Raw genomic sequence first — 16,755 nt, 5'->3', positions numbered from 1 at the left:
CACGCATGCACACACACCCCGTCGGTGCCACCCAGGCACACGCTCCCGGGCTCCTCTCCCCCCTCCTGCCCGACTTACTCCAGCTGACTGAGGTCTTCACACTTGCTCAGCAACCAGCAGAGCGGCTCCACATGCTCCTGGCTGAGGCCGCAGCCTGTGAATCTGCTGCAGGAAGGGGTGCAAACCGGGGATGGGGCCACTCAGACCCTCTGCCCTGGCTAGTCCTGGGTGTGGCCTCTGAGTTTCAGCGGGGCCTCACCCAAGCTTGGATTCTCTGGAAACATCCAGCATCCACCACTCCCACCTCCCTCCACAGCAGATCCCACCAACATTCTCCCTCTGGGGAGGTGGTTCTCAAAGTGTGGTCCCCAACCACCCCCACCAGCATCCCTTGGGAACTTGGTGAGAGGCATGTTCTGGGAATGCAACCCAAATGCGCTGAATTAAAAGCTCTAGGAACAAGGCTCTCCAGACTGATTCTGATTCAAGGTGAACTACAGCTCTTGGCGGTCACTTTAATCGACAGACATGAGGGTGGAGTGGAGGAGACTAAGGGTGATGTCTGCTCCTGCAGAGGGTTATTGATGCTGGAATCAAAAGTAATAGTAAGTGTCTTTGAGAGGCCTACACCGAGACTACACAATAAGGTAAATGAACAGCTTACGGCCAGCCAGCAACTTAAAAAATAAATCTTAAAATGAGAAAGTACCTAAAACCAGTATCTAAAATTTTTATCATTGTTACTCTCCTTCATGATTTTTTCCATAGTCCTAAATTCCCTATCACCCTACTGTTTACTTCATATTTTTATTTTTTTTAAATTTTTTTTTTTTTGCGGTACGCAGGCCTCTCGCTGTTGTGGCCTCTCCCGCTGCGGAGCACAGGCTCCGGACGCGCAGGCTCAGTGGCCATGGCTCACGGGCCCAGCCGCTCCGCGGCATGTGGGATCCTCCCGGACCGGGGCACGAACCCGTGTCCCCTGCATCGGCAGGCAGACTCCCAACCACTGCGCCACCAGGGAAGCCCTACTTCATATTTTTAAATCAGCTCATTCTTTTTATTTAATGCATTTATTGGAAAAGGAAACCCTGTATCACTCACTCCAATGGAAAACTGGGATTGCCTGCCCCAAACAGACCATAAGCATAAGGATACAGGAAACAGGAGCAAAATATCATCATTAAATTCGAGCCAGACACTGGCACCTGCTGAGAGCTCTCTCTTTATTTAAAGGGGAGCTTAGCAAATGTTAAGAGGTGTTGTAGACACACTAACACCTAACTGAGGCTTCCTCTTGGCCTTAATCAGAGAATTGAAAAGGGAGGAATTCAATGAAGCTGAAGTACTCTACCATCGGCCCAACCTCCTAAAAATCATCCCACCCTGGTCTTTGTCCTACATTTTAGAAATCACAGACTTGGAAACTATGAAGGTATTCTAGAAGTCACGATAGTGTTGGGTTAAGACAGGAATTGGAAAGTCTACAGCCCAAGACCGCCTGCTTTATAAGACCTGCACACTAAGAATAGTCTTTCCATTTTCAAACAGTTGAGAAAAAAATCAAAAGGAGAGTAACATTTCATGACACACAAACATTACATGAAATTCATGTCTCAGTGTCCATAACTCCAGTTTTACTGGCACACAGACACACGCCTTCATTTACATATTGTCTGTGTTGCTTTCAAGCTAAAACGGCAGGGTTGAAGAGCTGTGATAGAGACCCTATGGCCTGGAAAACCCCAAATATTTACAATCTAACCCTTTACAGAAGAAGTTTGCGGCCCCTGGGCCAGGAGCGCTATAAGACTCCCTGGATTCAAGTCCCAGCTGTACCCCTTCCTGCTGCATGACCACAGCTGTGAGGCTTATAGGACGTAATCTGCATGAGGCTCTTAGAATGGTGCCCTACAGATGCTCAGCAAACATCAGCTCTTTATTTATTGTTATTTCGCAGCTGAGGAGGCTGAGACGCAGAGAGAAGGGTCTGGTCCAAGGTCACTCGGTGAGCCAGTGGCATCAAATAGCTACCAGAAACGTCATCTCTGTACTTAGAGGTTATTCTCTGGCCCCATTATCCTGTGCAATGCTGGCTCCCCTGTCACCAAGGCAACCACAGAGCACTGGTCCAAGAGTCAGCGGTGTGGCGCAGGGGGACACTCGTAACTGTGAGTGCCTCTCGTGCTTTACACATTGCCTCAATTCCTCTTTGCCAACGGCCTGAAATATAGCGTCTCCCTTCTCCAGCTGCGGGAGCTGAGGATTGGAGAGGTTAAGGAACTTGCCCAAGGTGCCAGGCCCTTGTGGGGCTGGTATTTAAAGCTTTTCCTCAGACCAGGCCCCTGAGCTCTAATCCTGTCTGCTGTGGACTCCTTGTTTGCCCGTGACGGAGCCCAGCCCTCTCAGTCTGTCTTCTGCTCTGGATACCCAGGAGGCAAGTCTGCCCGTCCTCAACCCCCACGGGCTGCTCGGGCACGGTTCCGGGGGACTTACCCACAGCACCCGCCTTCCTGCTCCTCGCTAGACCTGAAGTGCAGGGTCGCGTGATGCAGGGACCTGGAGCAGACAGCACCTGGGTCAGCCACCCTTGACCACAGCCTCAGCATGCCCCCAGGGGGCAGGCCCCCCTCCTCCAGCAGCTGAGTCTCTGATTTGGGTCCCACTATCTCCATCCTAGCCCCTCACATCCAATAGGCTCCAGGCACCACCCTCCTAGGTTCTGGTTGTCCCAGGGCAATGCTCACCTGAGATCCACCTTCTGAACCCGCGGGCACAGGCTGAAGATGTCAGCCAGCAGGAGGGGGCTCCTTGGGGACAGTTCCATCTGGGTCAGCCTGAGTAGGAAAGGGGCGGGGCCCTATGTGAGCAAGTCGGAACCAAGCAAGATCAGTGGGCAAGAAACCTGGACAGGCTGGAGGCGAATGAAAAGGATGGGGGGCTGGTGGGTCAGCCAGGCATTAAGGAAGGAGACAGGAACTCAAGAGCCAGAAATAGGAGCTTGAGGTCAAGTGGACTGAGGTTTGAGTCCTAGTTCTGCTTACTGGCTGTGTGTCCTTGGATAAGTAGTTTAACCTCTCTGAACCTCAGTTTCCTTATCTGAAAAACGGAACTACTTATACACCTTCCTCTAGGGTGCACTGCCAGCACGATACCCATGCTTATTGTTATTATTATATTGTTTTTATCCTAAGCACTCACAGGTGAGTCCTTGCTGACAAGGAGCGGGAAGCTTTAGGTCCTTAAGAGTTTCTCAAGCTCAGCATTACAGAGATAATTCTTTGGATCTGGGGGCTGTCCTGTAAGAAGTTTACCAGCATCCCAGACCTCTACTCACTAGAGGCCAGCAGTAGCATGACCTCCCACCCACCTCTGCCATCACGATAACAAAAATGTCTCTGTTGCCGAATGTGTCCTGAAGGGCAAAATCACCCTCCAGCTGTGAACCACTGCCTTAGAGAAAGTGAGATGCTTCCATCTTGCCCTTGGAGGCATCCTTGGGGTCTCCATTTCCCTCGCTCCATAAACCCTCCATCAGCTTGTCTTGTTAGTTACACCCCCAAGATCCACCCTGAATCTACCTACTTCCCTCTCTCCCCACCAATTCCCAGCCCCCATCATCTCTTCCCCTGGCTGTACAACCCCCTCCCTGCTCTTGCTTCCACGCTTGTCCCGGTCCCTTCTCTACCCAGCAGCCAGACTAAGGTTTTGAAAAGACAAATCGTTCCTCTGCCTTGGGCAAAATCCCAAACTCCTCGCCACAGCTACCAGGCCCTGTGTGACCCGGCCCAGGTTCATTTCTCTACCTTCTCTCCTACAACTCTGCCGGCCACTGTGCTCTGGCCACACTGGCCTTTCTGACTGTTCCTCGAGCCCATTGAGTTCAATCCTGCTTCAGGGCCTCATGCATGCTGTTCCATCTCCTTGGAATGCTGTTCCCTGCTTTTCAAAAGGCTGGCTCCCTCTCTTCCTTCAGGTAGCACCCCAGTGTCCCTCCTCAGAGGCGTTCCCTGACCACCCCTGCCATTGTCTAAATCACCTCCACAATCACTCCTTACCACATTCTCTAGAAAAATACTTTATCACTCTCTGAATTCATCTTATTTGCTTTCACTTTGCTTGTTGACCAGCTCCCTCTACTACACGGTAAGCTCCAAGAAGATAAGGACCTCGTCTTTTTTTTTTCCTCTCTCAGCTGTGTCTCCAGCACCCCAAGCAGTGCCTGGTCCACAGCAGTGCACAAACAGTATGGACTGAATAATACTGGGTTGGCCAAAAAGTTTGTTTGGGTTTTTCAGTAAGATACTATAGAAAAACTCGAATGAATTTTTTGACCAACCCAATACAAAGCTTAAGCACTGGTGACCGTCAGGCCGGCTACCTCATTCCAAAGACGGATGAGGAGCTGGGGGCTGACGCTGTGTGACTTGGGCATAGAGAAGTCCCTCTCTGGTCTGAGGTTTCCTATCTATTCATGTTAGCCCACAACTTCTGTGTCCAAAGGAACCCTTCCTGATCCGTCCTTTCCTGTCAGGGTGGGACCATAGTGGATTCTGTAGTTTGACATGGGCTCTGCCACACTTGCCCACCTCTGGGAAGTCACACATCTCCTCCCTCCCCTCCCAAAAGGACTCAGGGATAAGTGAGATCCTGGATGTGATGTCGGCTGTCTCAGGTGTCCCAGAGATCCTTAGCAGGAGTACTTATATTGCTGTTTTTAATGGTATGATTTAATTTTCTGTTGTATTTTTCCATATCAGCTGTAGCTGCTCTTGCCCCGTTGGAAAAATATTTAAAGTAAATCCTTTTTTAAATTCTAACCAGTCTGAGCTGAAATTAGAAAATAGAGTTTTAAATACTTTGGGGATGCTGCTTAAATTCCCCTTTTACAGAATTAGATGGTGACCTTTAAAAACTGGTGAGTGGGGACTTCCCTGGTGGTGCAGTGGCTAAGAATCTGCCTGCCAATGCAGGCGACACGGGTTCGAGCCCTGGTCTGGGAAGATCCCACATGCTGTGGAGCAACTAATCCCGTGCGCCACAACTACTGAGCCTGTGCTCTAGAGCCTGCGAGCCACGACTACTGAGCCTGTGCTCTAGAGCCCGCGTGCCATGACTACTGAAGCCCATGTGCCTAGAGCCCGTGCTCCGCAACGAGAGAAGCCACCGCAGTGAGAAGCCCGTGCGCCCCAATGAAGAGCAGTCCCCACTTGCCACAACTAGAGAAAGCCCGTGCTCAGCAATGAAGACCCAATGCAGCCAAAAAAAAAAAAAAAATATATATATATATATATATAAATTACAAAAAAACCCCCAACTGGTGTGTGATATATACATGACCTACAACTATAGTCTCTTTATAGGAGTAGGTGACCTTTCCGTGGGTGGAGAGAAGAATGATGGCCCGTTTGTCACAGGCCTTCCATTCTTCAAGGTGCTTTTAGAGCAACTATCTTGTTTGAATCCCAACCCTGGGGGAAGGGTTGAAGAATATTAGTCCCATTTGTCAGATAAGGAAACTGAGGCCTAGAGGGGTCAAATAACTCCCCCCTGAGGTTGACAAGGTATTAGGGAAGAGCTGGAAGCAGACTTGAGCTCCCAGTTGTGCCAGGTAAAATGATGAAACAGCCCAAGAGAAGCGGGGAGGGTGCAGAAGGGGATGGCGTTGCAATGCAAGAGCCTCAGCCCTGCACAGTGAAATGGGGAAACCAGTCTTACTGCAGCAGGCTTAGCTCAGGGAGCCGGGGTAGGTGGTGCAGCAGGGTCTCCAGGCTCTGGTCACTCAGGACCTTGCAGGACAATCTGTGAAACAAAGCATCTGAATGAGGTGGGGAAATCTTGGGAAAAGCTAGATGGGTCCTAAGCCAGGATTGCCCAAAACACCCCCTCTGAACACTGGGGTCCTTGAGTTATCATTGAGGCTGGAGGAAAGGGAAGGTCATATATATGCTTGGAAAATGCTGGGTTAAGCTCCATTAGTTTTCTTTGCTGCAGGACTTCTCAGAGCCTTTAATCTGCCCTTGTGCATTGTGAATTTCTAAAGGGCTATAGTAGACATTTTTCCCCCAAAAGGCATGGACTAGTAGGATTATCATTTTGAGGGCCATGAAGACTGGTACCCTGGAGAACACACCTGTTAAGAAGAGAATGCCGCCTTAACCCAAAGTAGTGAACATAATGGTGGCAATTCAGGCACGTTAACAGGTCAGCAAAGGAGAGATGCAGGGTAGCTCGGGTCCCTGACTGCCCATCAAAACCAGACCAACCAGCTGATCACTTGTCTAGATAATTCATCAGAAGCCAGTCCACTTAGGAGAAACTCCTGATATCCATCCTTTGGTCTCTGCTCTGGCTGGAGGACTGGGTCAACCAGAGTCTCTAAGCACCTTGGGGCTTACATACAGCCCTCCCTGCGAGTCTAGAGCCACTTCCTGACCCCCAGAGGTGTTTGGACAGTATTTTCCTTCTGCCTTTCTCCCCTTTTGCTGCCCCTTCTCTCTGTCCCTGTTTCTTTGTCCCCTGCAGGCTGCCCTTTCCCCTCACTGGGGCTGCCAGGAGCCTGGCCCATCTCCATCGCATTACTGTCTGGCTGAAGGGGGACCCAGCTTCACCTTGTGGGGAACAGTAAAAGGGGCCACCTATGGTTCTGGAACTGGAAGCGAGGAGCCTCTGCCAGGGCCCAGGCTGTAGGCTCAGCACTACTCGCTCTGTCCCGGGATTGGGCCTGGGGCTCTGAGCACAGGCAGAGCAGAGGCGTTCACTGAGGGATGGTCTGACCACAAACACCAGTGGCTTTCCACTGGATCCCAAATACACACAGTGCTACGGCCTCTGCTTGGGATCAATGTGGGGTTTACACACTGTTTTTGTTTTTTTTTTTAAGCAACAGAACCTTTACCTTTATTTTTGCATTTGGAATGCCAAAATGTACACATCATGTACCATGGTGATGAGTGGTATTAAAAACCAGGGGCAAGTGTGGGGGGAACTCTCTGCACTAGTTTTGCAACTTTTCTGAAAGCAAGCCTTAAACTATTCTAAAATAAATGGTTTATTTGCAAATTCATTGGTTCCACACATCCTGATATTCTAGGAAAGCCACAATGTTCTATTATGAGACAAAAGTTCACTGCAAATCTTAAGATCCTGTATCCGTTAACATCAAAACCACCTTCCTCCATATCCATAAGTGTTTGAACATGGGGAGAGGTATGGAAGGACACACCCCAGTTGTCAACATGGATAATGAGCTTGTTGCAAGGACCAGAGGGCAATTGAGGCGGAAGCCAGAAAGCAAGAAAAAAAAAAAAAAAACTGTAGCAAAATGGAAAACCACATATGGGGCGATGTAAAGTGAAACTGCAGAACGCAGCTGGCCTGTGATTTCGAACAGGAAAAAACTTGTATATGCAAATGGAGAAGGTCACCAGGACAAATGACAACACTGAGTTGATGAGGGACGGGGTTATTTAGATGAGGGAGGTTTGTCTTGGGTTTCTTTAAGGTAATTATTGTAATAAAATTACAACGAGGATGAGGGAAGGAAAGTCTGACCGACCACTTTGCAGATGACGAAGCTGAGGCCTGAGGGGTTAAAGCCATTTGCCCAAAGTTACCCAGCTTGTTGGTGGCTGAGCCAGGACTCCTGATTCTAAGCCCAGTCTCTGGTCACAGACCCAGGCGTTCTGGGGTGAGCTGGTAACCCTGGCTGGGGGATGCCCTGAGGAGGGGCCTTCAGAATGACAGGCTCCAGCCACAGAGGCAGTCCCAGCTGAGTGCCAGGGTGGGGCTCCAGGGGTGGAGGGGGGCAGACTGGGGCTCCCAGGTGCCCTGAGTTGAGCCGATGGGGAGATGAAGCCCTGGGCCCGGCACGGCCTCTCTCAGTGGGAGGGATGAGCTGTCTGAAGCTGGGGCCATTGGGAGGCAAGGAGCCTTCCACCAATGGGTTAGGGAACTCCCATGGCGTAGGGCTACAGGGTCTGGCAGGAAGGGACCAGGAGGGACTCATCTGGTCTCTAACCAGGACACCCCACCCCAGGTCACTGGGCAGGTGCCCACGTTGTGCCCCTGCGGCTGTGTCCTCCGTACTTACTTGACTTCCAGAGGCCCCGGGCACTTCTCCAGAGTCTCACAGAGGCGGGAGAGGCTCAAGGGTTCCAGCTGACATTCCCTGAGGCTGAAAAGGGGCAGCGGGCAGGGCGAGGGGGTCAGGGAGGGCTCAGGGTCCCTGTCCAACCCCAAGGGCTCTCCGCTTCTCCCAACAACTCTCCTCCCCAACCTGCAGGCCGCCAGCCCCTGCAGTGCCAACAGGGCACACTCTCCACCCCTTACAGCCCCCAGTCCCCCCACTCCGACAGAAAAAGTCAAGGACCCTGAGCGCCCAGCTGCCCTCGTCCAGTCCCAAGTCCTCCCCACTGCCCCTGCCTACATCCAGTCTATCTTTGTCCCTCACCTGGGCCACTTGAACACCCCCTGGGTTCCCCCTCTTGCCTCCCTGCAATCCTCCACCCTGCCGGTGTCTTAGCTTTAACAAATACAAACCTGGCCAGCCTCTCCTGTGCTGAAAACCCTCTGTGGCCCCCCATTATCCTTAGGCTAAAAGCAAAACGCCTTTCCCATGTCTCCACTCGCCTCCACTCTCCCTGTATAATAAGCTCTAGCCACACAGAAATGCTTCCCCAGAGCCAAGGCTTCACTCCCCTGGGCCTCTGCACGATCTGTCCCGCCTGCCTGGGATCCTGCCCACCCCGTCCCCAGAGAACCCTGTTCAGGCCCCAGCTAACGTGTCTCTCTTCTTAGGTGAGGAAATCAAGCCCCAGAGGGGGAGGGGCCCAGCCAGGGTCTCACAGCCCCTCATGGCAGAGCTGGGAAGTCTTCAGAGAAAACAACGCAGAATCTTCTCTACAGGGAACGCCGGAGCCAGCAGCCCCGTCACCAGCCCTAACACTTCTTCCCCTTCTCTCAAACTCTCTTTCCCCTGTCTCCCAACCCCCAGGCTCTCCACTCCCTCACCCCTTACCCCATTGTGGTTACCCCTAAACAAGAAGTGGGTAAGATGGTACCAGAAGCTCCTGGAGATGCGGCGCTGACCGAACCCCAAGAACTGGGCTCCAGCTTGGAACTCTGGCAACGATCCAGTAGGCAACAGATCCCTAGGAGTGGGGAAATGGCTTTGAAAGGAAAGTTCAAAGCATCCACATTGGAAGGCTAGACTCATTAGTCGGGGCTGGAAGGGGCCCGCGGGACAGTCAAGCCCCTCCCTGTACGGATGGGGCAACTGAGGCCCAGGGAAGGGAAGCCAGAGTGAGGATGCCAGCAGCTTATACCTGTCCAGGTGGGCAGCACCTGAGCAGGTCGAGGGGAGCTAGGACAGAGCCCCCTCCTCTTTCTGACCACTGCAGTAGGTATCATCCACCTATCTGTGCCTCAATTCTTTTGGCTTCAAGAACCCAGAGAGTTCCCAGAAATGGAGACCCTAGCTCGGCAAGCAATACCACCCCGGCTTCAGGCAGCCCACCTGCTACAGCAGTGTTTTTCTCTAACACATTAGCTGGAAATGCACTCTGCCCAGCTGGCCCCGCTTCAGGAGCCCTGTGCTTTTGCGCAGGTGAAACCAGGGTGCCGGGCTCCACTAGGGGGCAGCCGGGAACACCTGCGGAGAGCTAGTTTACCGCAAAGATGTGGAAACTTTTTCAGAGCACCAACGGTTCTTGGCTTCTCTAATGTGATACTCAGAGTGTGAAAGGGCAGGGATTCATATGAAGTCAGGACGCTGCAAAGTGCTGCAAAGGTCCTCAGTGGCAGAAACACAGCGGCTCCCCTCTACCCTCCCACACAACCGCTCTCCTAACACCTGCTCTGCTGCAGCATCACCCGTCAGCCCCTCCCTCCCATGTGCCCTCCTTCTTAGAAAAGATTGAAAGCAGCTGATTACTGCAAATTTACATGGGGGAGGGGTTACAGAAGTGATTAATTCCAGCCTGCCAGACCTGGGCTAACAGTCAGCATGGGTCTGGGGGTTGGGGGCACCTATAAGAAATGGGGACCAGAGAGAGAGAGGGGAGGCCCCCCAACCTCAGAGCTTTCCCTCCTTACCTGTCTCTTCCATCACCCCTCAGGATGACGCGTTGGCTCTCAGAGCTGCAGGCAGAGAGGAGGTGGCAGCCTGAGAAAGGGCCAAGGGGCCCCTTCCCAGGCAGCAGCAAGAGACCAGACAGGCTGGGTCCAGCAAGACCTGGATGGTGGCCTGTTTTCTCAGCAAATAGGACAATAAATATACATACAAAGCACACCACCGATATGATTTCCTTTGATTCTCACAATAAAATTGTGAGGTAAGGAAGTGGGGTTTTTTTTAACATCTTTATTGGAGTATAATTGCTTTACAATGGTGTGTCAGTTTCTGCTGTATAACAAAGTGAATCAGCTATATGTATACATATATCCCCATATCCCCTCCCTCTTGAACCTTCCTCCCACCCTCCCTACCCCACCCCTCTAGGTGGACACAAAGCACCGAGCTGATCTCCCTGTGCTACGTGGCTGCTTCCCACTAGCTAGCTATTTTACATTTGGTAGTGTGTATATGTCCATGCCTCTCTCTCACTTCGTCCCAGCTTACCCTTCCCAGGCCCTGTGTCCTCAAGTCCAATTCTCTACATCTGCGTCTTTATTCCTGTCCTGCCCCTAGGTACTTCAGAACCTTTTTTTTTTTTTTTAAGATTCCATATATATATATATATGTTAGCATACGGTATTTTTCTCTTTCTGACTTACTTCACTATGTATGACAGTCTCTAGGTCCATCCACCTCATTACAAATAACTGAATTTCGTTTCTTTTTATGGCTGAGTAATATTCCCTTGTATATATGTGCCACATCTTCTTTATCCATTCACCTGTTGATGGACACTTAGGTTGCTTCCATGTCCTGGCTATTGTAAATAGAGCTGCAATGAACCTTGTGGTATATGACTCTTTTTGAATTATGGTTTCTCAGGGTATATGCCCAGTAGTGGGATTGCTGGGTCATATGGTAGTTCTATTTGTAGTTTTTTAAGGAACCTCCATACTGTTCTCCATAGTGGCTGTATCAATTTACATTCCCACCAACAGTGCAAGAGGGTACCCTCTTCTCCACACCCTCTCCAGCACTTATTGTTTGTAGATTTTCTGATGATGGCCATTCTGACCGTTGTGAGGTGATACCTCATTGTAGTTTTGATTTGCATTTCTCTAATTATTAGTGACGTTGAGCATCCTTTCATGTGTTCGTTGGCAATCTGTATACCTTCTTTGGAGAAATGTCTATTTAGGTCTTCTGCCCATTTTTGGATTGGGTTGTTTGGTTTTTTGATATTGAGCTGCATGAGCTGCTTATAAATTTTGGAGATAAATCCTTTGTCAGTTGCTTTGTTTGCAAATATTTTCTCCCATTCTGATCTGAGGGTTGTCTTTCCATCTTGTTTATGGTTTTAAGGAAGTATTCTTACCCCTGCTTCACAGATCAGGAAACTGAGCTATCAAGAGATGCAGTGACGTGCTCAAAGCGGCACAGCAGGTAGGTGGTGAGCCTGTGTTTGAACGTGGTCTGTCTGCTACCGTAACACCCGTTCTTGGAAGCAGGGAGGGGAGGACTAGGTGGACTTCACCTGAAACCATGGCTGATCTGCTTTGCCTTGGCCAGGGCCACTTGGCTGGCTGCCTTCCCTTCTACACTCTCATCAGCTCCAGAGACCCCACAATTCAGGCGGGTCCCTAAGAACTCAAGCTCCCACCAGGGAGCTCCCAGTTTCCTTAAAAGTCTCCCAGGGCAATCCAGAGATTAACTACAGAAGAGTCGATGGATTGTGCCCCGCGGTGAATCTGGAGAAATTTGAGTGTCCCTGGAGCTATATTTCACTCATTCATCTATTCATTCATTTCACAGACACTCATTGAATGTTCACTGGACCTGGTATCATACCAGGGCCCTGAGGATGCTATATCGTGAATGGGACAGATGAGGGGCAGAGTGGGGTCCCAGGGACACTCTCACCTGAAGTCCAAGTGCAAAAGCCACGGCAGAGTAGAGAAGCACTGGGTCAAACAGAACACAGCATCCAGGGACAGATCGTTCTCACTGAGGCTGGAGAATCAGAGGGATCATGCTGACAGAAGTCACTCAGGACTCAAAAACACCCTTTTTGGGGTCAGAGCACAGGGCAGGGGAGGGCTGTCCCTCCCTGTTCCAGACAATGGAACACACTGAACCCCGGATGGTCAGAGCACCTCTGCCAACTCCCCATTGCACAGATGGGGAAACTGAGGTCCAGAGAGCAGCAAGGTCTTGCCCAAGATTATGAGACATGTTGGTGACAGAGCTGAGATTGGAACTCCAATTTGCATAAAATTTGCCTGCAATGGCAGCAAGGCCTTCCCAACCCCCCCTGCCCCCCCCCCCCCGCCCCCTGCAGGCCCCGAACAGGAACAGAAGCAACCTCCTCTGGTCCCAGCTTCCCAATGAAAGGTGGCCTGAGCAGGCAGTGCCCACAGGCCACAGCACTGGTTACAGCGAAAACCATAGCCACTGCCTCCAGAGTTTATGTGTTAACTGACTGGGAACCAGGGGCTCAGAGAAGGTGATGTAATTTGTCCAGGGACACTGAGAACCTGGGGTCTGTGACCAGGTTCCTGCGGCCAGGAAGCCTCTCCCTTGGGCCTAGAAGAGCCGGGGGTGGGGGGGGCATGTGAGCTAGGAGCACAGGGAGCTTTAAGGGCCTAGAAACTCTGGCTGGCTGCAGGCTAAGTCTGGGGGTTCACGGCCTCCTTCCAGGGCCTCCCTCCCATAGTGCACATCTCCCCCATCTCTGCCAGGTGCTCAGGGCTCTCAAATCTCCCCGGGCACCCTTCCTGGGTATCTCCTCTAGTCCAAACCCTCCCTGCCTACCTGGCCAGGGCCCCCCAATCAAACGGCCCTCCTCCCCACCCCCCACCCCCACCCCCACCCCCACCCCCACCCCCTCAACCCCACCCCCCACCCTCCCACCCCCACCCCACCCCCCACCCCCGCCCCAGGGCCAGAATGGCTGCCAGCTGTTATATTAATCAGGTAATACTTCCCAGCCCTGCCTGCCTGGGCCTCCCAGAGAGCCTGTGCAGAGACAGGGAGACAAGCTTGAGAAACGAAGGCTTAACTCAGCAGCTGGATCGCTGAGTCACAGAGACCAGTGTCTATTTTAGTGAGAAACGCAGTAGTAACTACCCTGTCCTGGGCACTGGCCACGTGTCAGGGACTGGCCCCGGTGGCTGACATGCATTGTCTGATGTAACCTTTATGATAACCTCAGGAGGGAGTGAGATGGGACACAGAATATCCCCCCCTCCCCCCCTCCCACACACATGCTCTCATCCAGAGATCAAACCTCAGAGGCTTTGCCCAGAGGGCTACTCACTTCAAGGACTGCAGAGCGCCCAGCCCTGGAAGCAGCTGAGCCAGCAGGGCCGCACCTTTGTCCCCGAGAGCATTGCCTGATAAGCTGGGAGGGGCACGCGGAGAGGACAGGTCAGCAGAGGGCGGGGGTGGAGACAGCAGGAGCTCACCTCTCCACCCCAGTCACTCAGCTTCTCCTGAAACTGGGATACGGTCCTGGGCTGCCAGGCCGGATCTCAGCACATGGCACTGGATCAGCTGGGGTCTCCCAGCATGTGGATGTGGGATCTTAGTTCCCCAATCAGGGATTCAACCCGCGCCCCCTGCATTGCAAGCATGGAGTCTTAACCACTGGACCTCCAGGGAAGTCCCTCCTCTTGGGTTCTCATCCTCAGGTTTGTGACCCTTGAGGGGTTAGGCTTGGGCTTCAGAGAGTGTCAAATATGGGGGAACCTGTATTTTAGGGGGAAGAGTCACAACTTTCACCAGGTTCTCTAAGGGGTTCCTGATTGCAGCGGGGAAAGAATAGATGACCCTAAATCTTAAAACACAGAACAAAACACAACACACTAACACCTACCCCCTAATGGGCCCCACCACCCCGCCTTCCAGCAACCACTCACTCGAGGTGACAGAGGCAGCAACTTCCTCCCAGTGCTTTGCAGAGGTGCTCTAGGTGCTGGGCTTGCAAGGCGCAGTGTGTCAGACTAGGGAGGGTAGGACCACAACCCTGCAGCGCCTGCCCAGCTCAACAGAGGCGAGCGGGGCTCCCCACCCCCAGATAACGCAGGCAGAGAGGCTTGTGGAAAGGGGACTGGGATGCATCGGGCACCCGGACAGGCAAAGAGGGACCGACACACAGCACACGTGAGGTGTCACATGGGCAGAGAAGAGCCAGAGAGAGTCAGAGACACAGAGAGAGGCAGACCAAGATGGAGAGACACCGAGATAAGAGAGGGAGGGAAGGAGACAGACGCAGAAAGAGACTGAGAGAAACTGAGTGCCAGAGGAGAACAGACAGACAGGGAGGGGTATTCAGATGGACAGAATCAGAGAGGAGGCTGGAAGAGTTGTGATGGGAGCCCTGTGGAGGTTGAGCTGAGTCCCCAGGCCTAGGCCCCAGGATCAGGAACGAAGGGGCCGCGTGCTCCCCATTTCCTCCGTCCACAGTTCCCACAACCCCTCAGCTACTGGAGGATGGGGGAGTTAAGGGGGGTGGGAACCGTGGGCAGGGAAGGTGACTGGGGGTCTGCCGTGTGAGCCCCTTCTGGGGTGGGCTGGGCAGGGGAGATGGGAGGCAGGGAAACCAGGACATGACAGCAGGTTGTGTCCTCCAGGGGGCACCTGGCACTGGGGACCCGGGACAGGCTCTGTGCCCAGGAAGGGGGGAGGCGGGAACCATGCTCGGGGCCCGCAGGCCATCACGGTACCTGATCCTTGGGGCGCACGGGAGCGGATCAGAGGGCATCTGGAACGTAAGGCTGCCAGGAAACGCAGCCCTGGAGGGACACACACCAAGGCCATGCTGAGCAGATACCTCAGCCACTGCCTCAGACTCCAGCCTTAGACTCACTTCCCACCATTCCATCCCTATATGAGACCTGGGGACAGTCAGACCTTGGTTCCAACTGGGCTTCTCGGCTTCCTGGCTGTGTGACCTGGGACAAATCACCTAGCCTGGTACTGGGAGAACATAGGTGAATTGTCTTAGTTTGCTGCCTGGTGCATAGTAAGTGCTCAGTTAACCCTGGCTCTTAGGATCATTAATCTCATCACCAGCAGTGCCTTCAAAAATGTCAGCTGCAAGCAAGCCTTCTAAAGCTCAGACCCTACAGAAGACATCGTAGGTGCACACTGAGGGGCAAAGAGCTGAGTCTCTGCTCAGGTGCTGGCCTGGGGCAATCCAGGAAGGCACCCTGGTGGAGGCAAACACCCTCTAAAGGGTCCTTGTGCCAAAGGGAGCCAGAAGTTCTGACCAGAATCAGAGCTACACGCCAGGCTATCCTCTGGGTTTAGGCTGAAGGGCCTCCGTCTCCCACGCGTAGCTCTCTGGCTACCCCACCCCTGCCCCAGTCTGCTGTCTGCATCTGGCATCCCAGGGCTCTCTTCAGGTACCACTTGGGAAATGGGGAGGCAGTTTGTCCTTTGAGCCTCCCCTTAGGGCTTCATCCCCAGCCAAGCCTGCTGGCTTCTTGTGCCTTTGTGAATTTGTCAAGGTCCCCCCGGCTGTTGAGTTACACTGTCCAGCGGTGGCGGTCAAGGAGAGGACGGTCCTGGCCCTACCTTTTCTGGGTCACCTTCTGCTCCTCCGGCTCTGGGGCAAACTTGAGGACCACAGTTTTGTGCAGCAGGCTGCAGACAGGAGAGGAGGGAGGAGGCAGCTGCTGGGGGGCCCAGCTGCTGCTACGTCTTATTTCTAGCCTGGCCTCCAGGGACCTCTAAGGTGTTTGCACAGTCACGTGATTTCTTCATTATAAATTCCTAGAAGTGAATGGAGTGTCATTTGGAATGCCCTAGGGGCCTTTACTGAATCATTACATACAGTGAACCAAGGGCCCTAGTACCACCGCGTGGGTGAATCTGGTCTCTCTTTCCTCCTTTAAGGGGTGTTTAAAGCAGGAGAGCCCCTATGGGTGGGGACTGTGTTGACATTAATTAGCATCTGTCCTCAGCTGCCCAGACTGAATGCGGAGACTTACAGAAATAAGGTTGGGCCCTGTCTGAGGTCGGGTTCCCTTAGAAGCAGAGTCACTTGGTCACTGTGTACATGATGTACTGAGGGTCTGATCTCAGGGACCGAGGGAAGCAGAACAGGGCAGGTCCTCAGCCTGATCCCCCAGGAAGCATGAATGCAACACAGAAGAGCCAAATCTGACTACCTGTTGGAACTGTTTCTTTTACTTTAACCTTTGCTTCCCGTTGCTTTTGTTCACTAAAAGGATACTGTCTGTACATAGTGGCCTGCCTTGGAGAACCCTGCCCCTCTGCCTGAATGTTAAACCAAAGTGCCTTTGTTCAGGGAAGCATCCTGACCCCGCCCACCTGTGGCTGGCTGCAAGAAAGAAGAAATTAACACACCCCCTCCCCAAGGCTGGCCATTCCAGGGGATATTTGCAAAACTTATGGCCCTTTTACTTCCTCATCTCCTCCCCCTCTCTGTGCTATAAAAGAAACTGGCATCCAAACCCCAATAAGATGGTTTCTAGGAGACACTAGTCTGCCATCTTCTCCGTCTGCCTCAACATCTTGTCTCTGATTCATTGGCCTGTCGAGCGGCGAGCAGAGTGAGCTTGGACTTGGTAACGTCAATAGCACTAAAAGTTTGTCTCACCGGACGTAAGGGGGCC

General features: G+C 52.5%; 1 protein-coding gene across 1 annotated transcript in view; it reads right to left on the bottom strand.

Moving 5' to 3' along the window:
- Positions 1-16,755, bottom strand: part of NLRC5 (NLR family CARD domain containing 5) — a gene marked incomplete at its 5' end in the record, with an annotated part of 89,886 nt that overhangs the window by 21,880 nt on the left and 51,251 nt on the right. The window contains 13 exons of the mRNA XM_082677813.1: positions 79-165; positions 2,494-2,556; positions 2,745-2,834; positions 5,716-5,799; positions 8,090-8,173; positions 9,060-9,149; positions 10,093-10,137; positions 12,035-12,124; positions 13,431-13,514; positions 14,032-14,115; positions 14,839-14,907; positions 15,026-15,091; positions 15,692-15,760. Of these exons, the coding sequence (XP_082533939.1) occupies positions 79-165; positions 2,494-2,556; positions 2,745-2,834; positions 5,716-5,799; positions 8,090-8,173; positions 9,060-9,149; positions 10,093-10,137; positions 12,035-12,124; positions 13,431-13,514; positions 14,032-14,115; positions 14,839-14,907; positions 15,026-15,091; positions 15,692-15,760 (1,005 nt within the window). The remainder of the gene's footprint in view (positions 1-78; positions 166-2,493; positions 2,557-2,744; positions 2,835-5,715; positions 5,800-8,089; positions 8,174-9,059; positions 9,150-10,092; positions 10,138-12,034; positions 12,125-13,430; positions 13,515-14,031; positions 14,116-14,838; positions 14,908-15,025; positions 15,092-15,691; positions 15,761-16,755) is intronic.

This window comes from Grampus griseus (assembly GCF_964374135.1).
Source record: "Grampus griseus genome assembly, chromosome: 19".
Taxonomy (NCBI): domain Eukaryota; kingdom Metazoa; phylum Chordata; class Mammalia; order Artiodactyla; family Delphinidae; genus Grampus; species Grampus griseus.
The sequence above is the reverse complement of the archived record's forward strand: the minus strand, read 5'-3'. Positions and strand labels throughout refer to the sequence as shown.